The sequence below is a fragment of the Gadus macrocephalus genome, chromosome 14 (assembly GCF_031168955.1).
Source record: "Gadus macrocephalus chromosome 14, ASM3116895v1".
Classification (NCBI taxonomy): domain Eukaryota; kingdom Metazoa; phylum Chordata; class Actinopteri; order Gadiformes; family Gadidae; genus Gadus; species Gadus macrocephalus.
Genome location: NC_082395.1, coordinates 4,303,963 through 4,318,055, shown reverse-complemented (window position 1 = coordinate 4,318,055; position 14,093 = coordinate 4,303,963). Strand labels below are relative to the sequence as shown.

The 14,093-nt window shown below is 48.6% G+C and overlaps 2 protein-coding genes across 3 annotated transcripts in view; both read right to left on the bottom strand.

Moving 5' to 3' along the window:
* ly75 (lymphocyte antigen 75) overlaps positions 1 to 2,599 on the bottom strand; it is a 48,348-nt gene extending 45,749 nt beyond the window's left edge. Inside the window, 2 exon segments of the mRNA XM_060071998.1 lie at positions 175 to 555; positions 2,286 to 2,599. Of these exon segments, the coding sequence (XP_059927981.1) occupies positions 175 to 555; positions 2,286 to 2,418 (514 nt within the window). The 5' untranslated portion in view covers positions 2,419 to 2,599.
* Positions 2,600 to 2,849: 250 nt separating this feature from the next.
* itgb6 (integrin, beta 6) overlaps positions 2,850 to 14,093 on the bottom strand; it is a 16,238-nt gene continuing 4,994 nt past the window's right edge. The window contains exons 6-17 of one of the 2 annotated variants that reach the window (XM_060070813.1): positions 13,671 to 13,836; positions 13,370 to 13,531; positions 12,924 to 13,019; positions 11,993 to 12,082; positions 10,016 to 10,150; positions 8,892 to 9,378; positions 8,112 to 8,334; positions 6,069 to 6,163; positions 4,692 to 4,808; positions 3,752 to 3,918; positions 3,351 to 3,472; positions 2,850 to 3,320 (exon numbers count right to left, since the gene is read on the bottom strand). In XM_060070813.1, coding sequence (XP_059926796.1) covers positions 3,377 to 3,472; positions 3,752 to 3,918; positions 4,692 to 4,808; positions 6,069 to 6,163; positions 8,112 to 8,334; positions 8,892 to 9,378; positions 10,016 to 10,150; positions 11,993 to 12,082; positions 12,924 to 13,019; positions 13,370 to 13,531; positions 13,671 to 13,836 — 1,834 coding nt within the window. In that variant the 3' untranslated portion in view covers positions 2,850 to 3,320; positions 3,351 to 3,376. Of the gene's footprint in view, positions 3,321 to 3,350; positions 3,473 to 3,751; positions 3,919 to 4,691; positions 4,809 to 6,068; positions 6,164 to 7,473; positions 8,029 to 8,074; positions 8,335 to 8,891; positions 9,379 to 10,015; positions 10,151 to 11,992; positions 12,083 to 12,923; positions 13,020 to 13,369; positions 13,532 to 13,670; positions 13,837 to 14,093 lie in introns of those variants that run through there. The other variant, XM_060070814.1, reaches the window with a different exon arrangement.

Below are 14,093 nucleotides of genomic sequence, written 5' to 3'. Positions count from 1 at the left end.
CACAAGGTCTGAACACAAAAACATCCACCTAGTCACGCAAATAAGATAGAAAATGCAAAATCAAAACCCAAACAGAAAACAAATAGATAAAACCGAAACCGAAACAAAATGGCGCAAAAGCATAGCATGCTCGCCGCTCCCCCAAAGACCCTCAAGACCAAACGCGCGGCGTACCTTCGTACGGCACCGAGCACGGGCCCTCGGCCTCGGTGCCCAGCCGGCGCCAGGCGTGGTACGACTTCCGGGACGCCACCACCAGGCGGCCCATCACCGCCAGCTTCATCTGGGAGGCGCCGTACAGCGAGGCCCCGTTGCAGCGCCAGAAGACGGTGCGCAGCGGCGTGTCGCACTCGAACAGGCCCAGCGGCTGGGTGGCGTCCGTGAGGTTGAGGCCCAGGCAGGCGCTGGTGCCCAGGTTGTACAGCCGGTGGCGGGACATCCAGGCCCAGAGCGAGCGGCGCGTGAGCCGCCCGCAGTCCTCCAGCACCAGGTTGGAGCGGTCGGCCGCCACGCAGCGCTTCAGGGGCCCGCTCTCCAGCACGAACACGCCCCTCTCTGGGGGGGAGGGGGGGGGAGACAGAGGAGAGAGGGTGGTGGAGGAGGTGGTGGTGGAGGGGGACGGCGTTTAGACAAAACGAAAGGAAAGAGATGTCAACAAAAGGATGACGCAGGGGAAAGCAGATGGGGAGATGGAGAGAGGGAGAGGGAGAGGGAGAGGGAGAGAGAGAGAGAGAGAGAGAGAGAGAGGGGGGGAGAGAGAGAGAGAGAGAGAGAGAGAGGGGGAGAGAGAGAGAGAGAGAGGGAGAGGGGGAGAGAGAGAGAGAGAGAGAGAGAGAGAGAGAGAGAGAGAGAGAGAGAGAGAGAGAGAGAGAGAGGGGAGAGGGAGAGGGAGAGAGAGAGAGAGAAAGGGAGAGAGAGAGGGGGAGAGAGAGAGAGAAGAGAGAGAGAGAGAGAGAGAGAGAGAGAGAGAGAGAGAGAGAGAGAGGGAGAGGGAGAGGGAGAGGGAGAGGGAGAGGGAGAGGGAGAGGGAGAGGGAGAGGGAGAGAGAGAGAGAAAGGGAGAGAGAGAGGGGGAGAGAGAGGGAGAGAGAAAGTTTAGCAATGTGAGGTAAGAGAACGGAGCATTTTAGAATGAAAAGAGATACCTGCATCGAGAGGTTCAATTTTATTTTTTATTGGTAATCCTTGTTTCAGTGCAGTAGCAGGTCAATAACTGTGGAAAAACTGTGTTTCATCTTTACTTTTAGACACTGATTAATCGATGTATGGTAACCTTGACGACCGTTAATTGTTTAAGTAATCATGGCAGAAAGACTAGAGTTTTAGATTTGAATCTTCCCTTTCCGTATCCCATCAGCAAAGTAGAGGTCACTTTTTTAGTGACGTCATCTGGTTGCATGAATAGTTGTTGTGTGAAGTTCAAGGGCTTAGGTCAGGTGTCTTCTAATGTGTGCCTTTAAAACCAAATCTGACAGAATACAGAATAAAATTGTGGTGCCTAGTTTCCTGTGGTATAGCCAGGCACTGATGCCTTTTGAAGTGAAACATATAACTATGTTGTAACTAGATATACAAACAATACAATGGCGTGTATGCTGACCTGACCTAAGAGGGGTTGTCCTGAACCCTGTTATCCCCAGTATAACAGGGGAAGGAGAAGGGGAAGTCGTCAGGGTTAACAACATGATTAAGGTCACAGTAAATATATGATGGGCCTCCACATTAAATGTACATACATTGTGTATATACAATGGCCACCCCCATTTAACTTGTGAGTACTTGTGTTTGTGTGTCGGCTCTATTGGCTCTATGAGGTAAGTAGTGTGGATCAAAACAGCATTAATCAACATTTGGATAAAGCAGTGCACTCCGCTTTTGTCCGATAGTGATGATGCATGATGATCCTAAGATGCATGCTGAAAAATGCGCGACACCGATATTTAGTTTAGCCAATTAACTTCTCACTTATTGCCAGAGACACATCAAACGTTGTGAATGTGGGTGACAGGCTCTGACCGCGTCTCAAAACAATCGCTCGATTGTGTTGAGGCGCAGGCAGAGCATGTCACCCACATCCACAACGTTTGATGCATTTCTGGGAATAAGTAAAAAGTTGCAACTGTAATGCATGCAAATGTTGTTTCTAGTGGACGCACACACACACACACACGTCTCCACACAATCGCTCGATTATGTGGAGCCGCAGCTAGGCAGCGTCTCCAGCCTCAACCATAAACAACATTTGCATCATGCATCATGAAATCTGCGACTGAAACCCAAACTTACTGTAGAACTCCACGAGGGAAGCTTTATCCAGAACCTCATCTTCATCCGAATTCACGGACGACACGCAACAGCACAAACTCGCCACAGCAACAGCTACCACGGCCAGAAGTTCACCGCGGCCAGCGATCGGCATTTCGACAAATAGTGGAGTGGGAGAAGAAGAAGAGACACAACTTCTTGGGACGCGCAAACGTCCGCATATTCCGAGTGTGTAACTTTAGAGGGAGCCGTGACGTCACCAATGACGGAGCCCCGCAGACGGGTCGACCCTCTCTGCAGCACCGCGGGGCACCGACGGAAAACATGCACACGCATGCCTTCTCCCTCTCAGATATCTTCCCACCAGGCCTTAGAAATAGTCGTCTAGGATTTGTGGTTGAGATACTTCTCGATATCGGCAGACAGACAGACAGACAGACAGACAGACAGACAGACAGACAGACAGACAGACAGACAGACAGACAGACAGACAGACAGACAGACAGACAGCACACAAAACACACACGCACTTTCACCAAATCAAATGGACAAAGTTTGAAAATAAAGAAGGTGATAAAATAGATAAAAGTAGAGTTATTCTTTATTAATTATGTGCCACAAACACAACTCAAATGCTCTTAATTATTAAGAGTCACAACAGTCAAATGTCAAGGCTCAGCCTTGCTTTGTAGTCCGTAAATACAAAACAGTTTTTCAGTAGTAGACCACTCTTCTCTAGGTTGTTCAACAGGAACATACAGTGTTTAAATTAGCTTGTCAGAGGCCAATATTACAGCAAATTTACAGCCAGAGCTACAGCCTGCCATTCTTCTTCTCAGTGTTTGCTACTACTGTCTTAACGTCCATGGCCACTGTGCCACTTAATAATTGCTTATATACATCACTCTCTCTCTCTCCCTCTCTCTCTCTCTCCCTCTCTTAACCCCTCCCTCCTCCCTCCTCCCTCTCCCACTCAAACCACAGATTTGCGCGCCATCTCCAATGTGTGCAGCAGACGGAGGGGCAGTATGGGTCAGTGTGTGTGTGTGTGTGTGTGTGTGTGTGTGTGTGTGTGTGTGTGTGTAGTGTGCAGAGCAGCTGTTGCGGGTTCACTATCGACCTAGCGTGATGCTCATGTCCCTTCCAGTGTTCTTGTACGTGACGTTTTTAAACGTTGAGGTCGAGCTACGGAACAACGGGTTGGTTCCCTGAGAGAGAGAGAGAGAGAGAGAGATTAATTATTCTTCATTTATTTTAGATACATACACACACGCAAACACACACACACACACACAAACCAATACACACACACACACACAAACACACAAACCAATACACACACACATAAACCCACACAAACAAATACACACACACAGCTATGCCCTTCATACTCAACAGCACATGCACACATGACCCCTGACCCCGTCGAGCCTCCGAGGTCGACCGGGGGAAGCCGGGACCCCGGGTCACGTGGCGGCGGTCCTCACCGACTGCCACTTGGCGTTGGAGCGCTCGGCCTCGAAGCGGGCCACCTCCTTGCGGTCGTGGACGGAGACCAGCAGCTTCCAGGCCACCAGCAGCACCAGGCCCACCAGCAGGACGGACAGGGACACGGCCAGGATGATCATGGTGACGTTGGGCGGCTCGGGGCAGTCTGTGGACGGGGCAGAGCGGTTCAGCCACACACACACACACACACACACACACACACACACACACACACACACACACACACACACACACACACACACACACACACACACACACACACACACACACACACACACACACACACACACACACACACACACACACACACACACACACACTGATGGAGGGCAGCCTGGGGAGCGGGAGGCCGCGGGTACGGTTTTGGCTCAGGGGGTTGGGGGTTCGAACCCCGCAGTGGGCTGCCTACCTGTAGGTGGCTCTCTGAGCAACGCCCCACCCCTGCTCCTTATCACATGGATGTTTCATTATAAAAAATAATAATAATATTATATATGAATTGATATTGTATGAATTGATTGATATTATATAATATTATTAAATGATGCTATGTATATTATAGCATATGATATCATATTATAGTTAAGTCATAGTTTTTGTATAACTGGGAACTATAGGTTTATAGTTTATGAAGCTCATATAATAGTGAACTATTAGTAATATCATTTATTGATCTAAAACAGTGAACTATAGGTATATTGTGTATGTTCAATACTGATATCTAACCATAGATGTTCAGGTTGAGAGTCTCTCTCTCTCTCTCTCTCTCTCTCTCTCTCTCTCTCTCTCTCTCTCTCTCTCTCTCTCTCTCTCTCTCTCTCTCTCTCTCTCTCTCTCTCTCTCTCTCTCTCTCTCTCTCTCTCTCTATATATATATATATATATATATATATACCCATCTCCATCTACTTGTACTCACCGTAGATGTGCAGGTTGTGTGCGCTGGTGCCCAGCTCTCCCATCACGATGCTGAAGGAGATGAAGCAGTCGCTGTCGGTCTTCAGGGTGCACAGGGTGGCGTGCCTCTGGTCCAGCTCTGGAAACATGAGGACCCGAGTGAGCACCGCGCTGCATGCCGTACCCGGAGTGCAACTCGATCCGCTTGCCTCCACTTTGACATCAGTCTGATTTCCATATCAAAGGTGTGTGTGTGTGTGTGTGTATGCATGTTTTTTGTGCGCGTGTGTATCCTTTTGTGTGTCCTTGTGTTGAGGGTTGTGTATTTGTGCACACATTGTCTGTCCCTGTGTGTGCGTGGTTCTGGTTGTGTGTATCGGCTCATGCATGTGTGTGTGTGTGTGTGTGTGTGTGTGTGTGTGTGTGAATGCGTATGTGTGAATGTCTCCCATGCGTGTGTCTGGGTATGTCTGAGGGAGTAGTACCCAACACCATTGTGTTTCCAACATGAAGCTTAAACATGGTCTTTGATAAGCGGATCTCCCTCTCAGCTTGCATGTAACCAGGATCACAACAGCAGCCAGGATGTACCCCATATCCAGGCCTATCGTCTTACCCGACAATAGCACTGTCTGTACGACAAGGTTCACACAATGTGTTCTCATTGTGCGGCCGTGCCTCAAAGGGCACGGTTGGCCTTCTGTCTGGAGTGCAGCCGGATGGACTTTCCTGATGGCACTTCACGTCGTTGCCCTCCGGTACTAACCCTCCTTCTCACCACAGCTAAACTCCCTACCTTGACCATACCGACTCTAGCACATCCCTACCCTTACCTTACACATTTCAAAGCCTTAACCGCAGCACAACCCATCACCAAACTCTAACCTTAATGTCCCAGAACTTAAGTTTCCGCATTCGGTCTCTAACCCTAAAACCAAATCTTGATCTTAACTACACATAAGCCAGGGTGTTAACTAAGGGGGACCATGGGGGAGCAGCTGAGCCAGGGGAGCCGGACCCCCATTTAGGAAGCTGGGTTAGGGGGGGGGTCTTTAAACAGGAAGCTCGGGTAATGTAAAGCATTGAATCAATTAACACAGAGCAAAACGTTTCGCACCAATCTTACCTTCCAACAGGGACTGTTCTTTGTCCCAGTTCAGCCCTTGAAAAGTGTTTTTATAACACACACATCTGATCATTGACTGTGGTAATTCACACACTGACTCAATCCATTCCTTAGAATCCAAAACTCAAACCTAACACTACAGATGAACTACGTTCATCTAACATGTTTAAGGGATACAGGTGCATCAATTCAGAGAGCGTGCTCTCTTTTGTTCTGTTTTGTACTGGCTGAAGGCTGTTGGTTTGTCGGACGGGATTCCTGGAAGACGCTCACCTGTGGAGGTGTTGATGCTGATCTTGGGGACGGTGCACCTTTGCACACACAGATCCAGGCTGTCCTTGGTTTGTAGGTGGCACTCTACACATGCCCTGAGGAAACACACACACACACACACACACACACACACACACACACACACACACACACACACACACACACACACACACACACACACACACACACACACACAACCTCAGACGGTGTGTCTATATATGAACCCAACATAGTTCATGCAAAGAGAGAGAGCATGTGATGTCACGGCGAGACTTATGTGAGAGCCCTCACATAAGAAATGTTTCTGAGTTATTCACATTTCAAACTTGTTACAAAACTCACACACTGTGTCTACACACATTGATGTTTCCCAGCAACTCAAAGGTAATGCACAAAAGTATCCGAACATAACTCTGCAGAACTTGTTAGAAAACAAAGATTGCGAGGGGCCCGATACGAGGACATTTGTTTTATGTCGCTGTTTTCAAGGACACTTCTGCTCCATTATTCTGCGAAAATAATCTAAATTCCAGGAGGTAAATCTTATCCCACGAGACTCCTCTTGGCTGCGAGTGCTGCTGTGGCCGACGTCTCCAGCCTGTGTTTTTGGCCTGTGCTCCGGGGGACTGTTCCATCCCAGGTGGATGTCAGGGAATCAGACGCCCTGTTATCAGCAGGTTCCCAAGGCCTCGCCACTCACTGCCATTAACCCTTACACACCCCCCCCCAGCCCGGAGGGGGCTGACAGCCCTGACAGCCCCACCGCACGGCAGAAAGGAAAGCTCCATGCTTTGTGTTGGGGGCCATTAGTTATCTTTTGATGTCACTCGTGAAGAAAGACGGCGGAGACAAAGAAGAACAAGGGACCTGGAATGGGATATCACGGAATCGAAAGAGGGAAGAAAGAAACGCAGGAAAGAGGAGAGCGAGGTCTGTGATGCTCTCAGGACTCTCATACCATATCAGACAGGTGAAATTAGTGTAGTGGGTGTGGGGTCGAAGCCTTACCTGTAGGCATACTTGAACGAGGTACTCCCCCTAACCGCTACTGGTTTCTTAATGACATGAAACTCACTGTAAGTCACTTTAGATAAACGGCTAAATGACTAGATAGTTATAGATTTAAATACCCACAGGAGATCAGAATTTCTCTACTATATATCACACACTTTTATTCAAATGGACTTACATGATTTCCAGTACATGGCATAAAGGAGCAGTAGGGGTTAGGCCATCTTGATTAAGGATTTGCCCTCGGGCTTGGAGTAAACCTTAACCACTGATTAGACTATCCAGCTCTACTTGAGTGCTGATTGGCTTGCAATGGTTCGATAATGTTAAAGGGGTCATAATATGCTTTTGGAAATTCCTCCTCACCTTTAGGGATCTATGTAGCTTTCTCATTATTGACATCACCAGCAAACATATTTGCATAAGGCAAGCCTCGTGGCTAGTTTGGCACGTCCTCAGACAATGGTGGTTAGAGTTGAGGCCACTGTAGTTTGGTTCTAGTTTGTGGAGCCGCCGTGCCTAGAAGACAACTTTGTGTTCCCTTAACTTAACCAAGGACAGCTTCCTGAAACCGGCCATGGTTCACTGCTGGATTTAGGAAACCGTTATTCCTGAAAGATTCCTATTCAGTAATATTAATCGGTAATATGTATTCTGTAAGTATGCTCAATTAGTTGTGGATTGGTTACGATTAAACAAACAAAGTAGCTACTACCGAGTGTTCGAGTACGTCAAGAGGGTAACAGTGAACATGAACACCTGGGGGGTAACGGTTTACACCTGGGGGAGACAGTTTACACCTGGGGGTAACAGTTTACACCTGGGGCAAACAGTTTACACCTGGGGGTAACAGTGATGAACACCTGGGGGTAACAGTTTACACCTGGGGGTAACAGTGATGAACACCTGGGGGCAACAGTGATGAACATCTGGGGGTAACAGTTTACACCTGGGGGCAACAGTGATGAACACCTGGGGGCAACAGTGATGAACACCTGGGGGTAACCCAGGTGGTGTGGAGGGCGTGGCTACCTGGCTGAGGTGCAGGTGTCTCCACAGGTGGGGCACTTCTCACACAGCTTCCCTGAAGCCCCCGGGACGGAGCACACACACTGGCCGCAGTCGCAGCGCCCCCGGCCGCTGCAGGACGTCCCGTCCTGGGACACGCACACCTCCGTGCTGCTGCTGCAGTTGCAGTACTCCCCCAGCCAGCCGCTGTCACACACGCACTGACCGCAGTCACACTGGCCGTGGCCTGGACGCGCACACACACACACACACACACACACACACACACACACACACACACACACACACACACACACACACACACACACACACACACACACACACACACACACATATATATATATACACACACACACACACAAATATATATATATATACACACACACACACACACACACACACATATACATATGCACACACACAGATATACGCATACATACAGGCATACACACAAAACCAGGCACACTCATGCAGACAAATATAAACACACACATACACATTCATATACACACACACACACACACACACACACACACACACACACACACACACACACACACACTATTATACACATCAACGTGTAATACTCTTAAGTATCTGTTCAAACAAAACATAATTACACCAAACAGTAATAAAATACAGAGGTTTTCCGCAAATGACATGCTTCTCGCGCCGTCTCTCCACCACACACACACACACACACACACACACACACACACACACACACACACACACACACACACACACACACAAACACACACACAAACAAACACGCAAACCCACCTCCACAGAGCTCGCCGCGGAACCGACCGCACGAGTAGTCGTCGCACTCGCAGAAGCGGCCGTAGACCCGGCCGAAGCTGGAGGCGTGGCACACGCATCGCCCGCAGAAGCACTCCCCCTGGCCGCTGCAAGACTCGGCCCCCTCGTCCTCGGTCGCCCGGCAACCAGCCCCGTTGCCCCCGGTGACCGCCTCCTCCTCCTCGCTGCACTCGCACTGCGACCCCACGAAGCCCGGCTGGCACACGCACACGCCGCACTCCGGGGAGCCCTGGCCCTCGTGGCACAGGCCGGCGGGGGGGGTGGTGGTGGTGGCGCTGGAGGCGTGGGCGCTGGTGGTGTTGAGGAGGGGACCCGCTGGTGGGCAGTGGCAGGAGCACAGGGAGCTGAGGTCCACCACCAGCCCGTCCTGGTAGCCCACGGGCCTCAGGAGGAAGCGCCCCGGGGCGGGCAGGCAGGAGGTCAGCTCCACGGAGACGTTGAACACCACCTGAGGGGTGACACACCGAACACCGGGAGTTCAGGGGACCGCCGCACGAAGCTTGGGAACACTTGGGATTTCAAGTGGAGGGAAGCTGAGGGAAAGCTGCATTGGCCATGGCTAATCTAGGAGGTCGCCGTGTTCTACCGAGAATCCTCAATGCAGTGTAAAGCCTCATTCATGAATGCAGTCTGTTCCAGCAATGTTCCAGAAAATGTCCTGCATGGGGTCATGAGTGAATGGGAACAGGGATTGGGAAATCTGCAGCGGAAGCTGGTACAAGAAAGAAATGTTCCTGAACATATCTGCATGTGTGAGTAGTGTAATCAAGGTGCCTGCTATGTTATCCCAGTCATTTACTGGGAACTATGGCTGAGGGGGACCTCAAAAAGTATTGGATAAAGGGTAAAACTTCTGTTTTGTGGTTAAACCAATAGTCAGACTTCTGTTTTGATCGTTTAAGGCCGACTTATTGAGACCTGCACTGATGTGACTTGATCACTAGCATGTTCAAACAAGGCATCCCTTTTAGAGAGCAGTAAACTCTGGAAAGTGTGAAAAGTTGTGGACTCATGTTTAGGAGATAAAGAGTTCAATAAAGGTGACTGATTCAAGGGGATTGTTCTTAGAGGGAACAGTGGCTGACCGTGTCCCCAGCCTTGATGCTGGCGCAGCGTTTGAGACCGGGGTAGATACTCCCATCGGGGCAGATGGAGGTGAAGGCCATCTGGAGCTCCTCGGTGTCTCCCAGCACCTCCAGCTCTATCTCTGAGCGCAGATCCTGGAGGAAGAGGGGCAGGGGGTGTCACAATGTAGGCTTCTAAATGTGACAGCGTTTCATACTGATCATAGTGTCTGCAAAACCTACAATGCTGGATGCAGTGGTTTAAACGGGATTGTGCTTTATAGTGATGATAGTGTTTATAACAACTACGAGTCTGACTACATTCTTTTTTTTATTGAGTTTCCATTCTCCACCTGTCCACCAGATGTCTCTAGACCTGACCCCTAACAGATCCTGCCACTCCTATCTGAAAGCACACCCTCAATTCTCATAACACAATACTAAATGCATTTTTTTGTGTGATCGTGGTCAAAGTGCTAAGAAAACCTAAAATGCTCTTCTTTATTTCCTTCATGCTTCTCAACGCAGACATTAACAGGTCTGAAGCAATCTGTTAGTGGGAGGATACAGTTACAAAGCAGAACGCTAACTTAATGACCCAATGCTTTGTAAATGTACCGTTAAGTGACATCTCGATTGATTGGGGCAGGGTAGTGTAGTAATGATGAGGGTGAGTTCCTAACCTAAGGACATAAGGACATGACCTTTGACCGGTTCTTTCCCCTGTCTGATCCCATATTTTACCTCCCACGATTTACTGAGTCAGAGCCAGGTGTGTCTGACCCGACCGAGTGGAGGCAGCGCAGTTGTGATTAACAGTTTGTCTGGAAGTCAGGTGCCCGACCAACAGATGAATGGATAACTGTGTCTGTGTTCCACTGACTAACTGACTCACTCAGACGAAGCTCTGGTTTTCTTTGTGCAGTCCAACAAACAAGGAGGAATATTCAGAAGGTGCAATGAATACGAACTAATGTGTTTGCTATTTAATAGTTTAACGAGGATAACACGGCACAATATGTCAGTAATTGAGAACAAGATTTTCGACAATTTCGTGAAATCTGATTCGGTGTAGTAAACATGTATTTCACCATGACAATTATTATTGTTCATTGTAGTGGGAGAGAGAGAGAGAGAGAGGAGAGAGAGAGAGAGAGAGAGAGAGAGAGAGAGAGAGAGAGAGAGAGAGAGAGAGAGAGAGAGAGAGAGAGAGAGAGAGAGAGAGAGAAGAAGGAGAGAATCAGAGCAAGAGCCAGGAGATGAAACAATGCTAGCGTGTTCAGGCTTGTTACCATCACAAGGTAAAGGGAGGGCCAGGGAAAACCAGGGGAAGTGTATGAAATAGGGAAAGCGGGAGAGTATGTCAGAATAACACACAGACGAGAACAAAGCAACAAACCCGTAGGAGAGCAAAGAGGAGGGCTTTCATGGTAGTGTTAGGATAGAAGATCATCGCTGACAATATATTGGTGATGCTACAATATGACAAACTGTAAACCTTCAAGGTCAAAATTATTCTGCAATGAACAAAACCTCAAAGCATTTCTCCCAAAACTGCCTAAAAAGCTCTTCACAAACGCACACTTCTTTTACAACCGCAAAACCTTTAACCTCATCCAAGACGCTAACGCGAATCCAAGGCACTCGCCTGTTCAAACTACTTTAACTCACGTGGAAGGAATTTATTTTCCATTGAAACTTTCAATACATCACTGCATGTGACTCATGTGCAGTGATATTGCGTTTTATAGAGCTCATGCTGTTTAATATAAAGGCTGATGGGATCTTGTCTGTGTTTCTTGTTCCTGTGTGGCAGTGAAACAACACCAGCCCCTCAGAGACTCCTTCCTGGCGTAAAAACGAACTTGCTTGGCTAATGATGAACTGACTAGGGTTCCAAACAATGCGGAGGACCAAAGTCTGACCGTGCACTGTGTTTATTGCTGTTCGGGATCCACGAGGAGGCTCGCTTTGTGTTGTTAATAAAGTCGTGTTTACTTTGTACGCCGTGATGATGAGCTCCAGGATGTTCCGGGAGTCAGATGCCAGGACCCCCACCGTGGCACCCGGTATCAGATTAGCATAGTTCTGAAAAACAACAGCAACACACATAAATACGCACCACACACACACACACACACACACACACACACACACACACACACACACACACACACACACACACACACACACACACACACACACACACACACACACACACACACACACACACACACACACACACACACACATACATATACACACACATCCCCTCATCGGACAAATGAACACGTAGATAATCTCACAAACACGTGCATGCACACAAACTGTAAACGCAGACAAAAGCACATACATGCACACAGATACTCACAATCGCACATCTCTCAGTACACAAACACGCACACAATCGCACAACCCTCATTACACAAACACACACACACACGGAAAACACACAAACATTGACGCACGTACACACAAACACACAAACACACACACACACACGCACACAAACACTGACACAATATCACAGACACACATGTGTACAAACACATACACACACACACACACGAAAACACGCAAACACACATTAACGGACACACAGTCGACAGTAGGTCCACTGTTACAGCCGTGGAGCCCGTCAACAAGTCTTTGGGAGGAGAAAGGCATGGACCAGGGACAGAGGCGTGTTTCAACAGGTCCGCGGAGCGTGCTCAATGAATCAAAAATGTGTTCAGCTTACTGATAATGAACCCCCGACGGCGACTGTACTTCTTCTTCATTTCAGTCCTGCATGACTCACCCCCATTGGCTGAGCCTTCCCCCAAACCAACATCAAAGAAATGAGACGCAAAAGCCGTGAGATCTCCAACCAATGAGATGCCGCACCTACGGGAGTTCGACCAATCAGAAGGGACGGTCAATTACACACCTCGTAGTTGTGTTTCTGATTCTCTGTCACAGCGAATATCAGCAGGATGTTGTTCTCCACCAGCTTATCAATCAGCTGACCCAGGGTGGGGTATTCCTGAAGAGCGCAGAACAAGAAGACATTTCATCATGACAGCAGAAACCAAACAGGTGTTGAGGATCAGAACAAGGATCAGCCTGTTCGTGGGAAAAGGGAACACAAATTCTGTGTGTGGTTGTCATCCACCATCCGCAAAACAGCGCAGTTAACCATACAAGTTAACCCCTATTGTTTTTTTTACAACAATACATTTCGCCTGAAATGTGATTGGCTGATTAACCTTGCAGATATTTTCCTTTCAGTACTATTTGGCATCGTAACCAAGGTACATTCCTGTATGTTTCAATAAAAGTTCCCAGGAGTTCCAAGGAGCCGAAGGACACGATAAACACCGGTCCTGCCCTCACCAATATGGCCGACATGGAGTAGTCATTGTTCTCGTCCAGGTGACACTGTCCGTCGTTGGGGATCACGATGCCCGCCAGCTTGCTGTCCATCCCAAAGTGGGAGTCTGCGTCGCTCGCGAACACTAACAAGCGCATTGAGTCGTTCCTCCATCCAATCTTGTCCTGTCAAGAGAGATGGTGGTTTAGCCAGTTTAACAACAAGAATGAAGGACGTGTTTCCCGCTCTGGTACTGTGGTATCAGACAAATCTGGCGTCCATTTTGGTAGGACTCCACCTGAAAGGCTTGTAAACCGGTCGTACTCCGCAAACGGCTGCCTGCATGATGGCGTCGAAGCCGCCCTCCGGCACGTCGATGTTGGCCGAGATGCGCTGCTTGGAGATGATCTGGTTGAACATGCTTGTGTCTGTCGTCAGGGACAGGACGTGTTTGTACCCAAAAGTGGGTGGACAAACTAGGTCTACGCTCCTGGGAGAGACGGAGGGGAACACACACACAGAAAGAACGAACATTGAAGCTGTGAAACTAAAATTTTTACTGATCTAAAATGATGGTAGGGCAGCTGTGTCTAAATGAATATCCGTCTAAATCTACTTTTAATAAGGTTCTACCTTTGGAGGAAGTATCACAGGGGAAGCACATATGACCTTTGAGTTGACCATGAAATAAAGGTTGTATCTCATCTATAACATGATCTGCAACCACCAGAACCAACCTGACTCTTT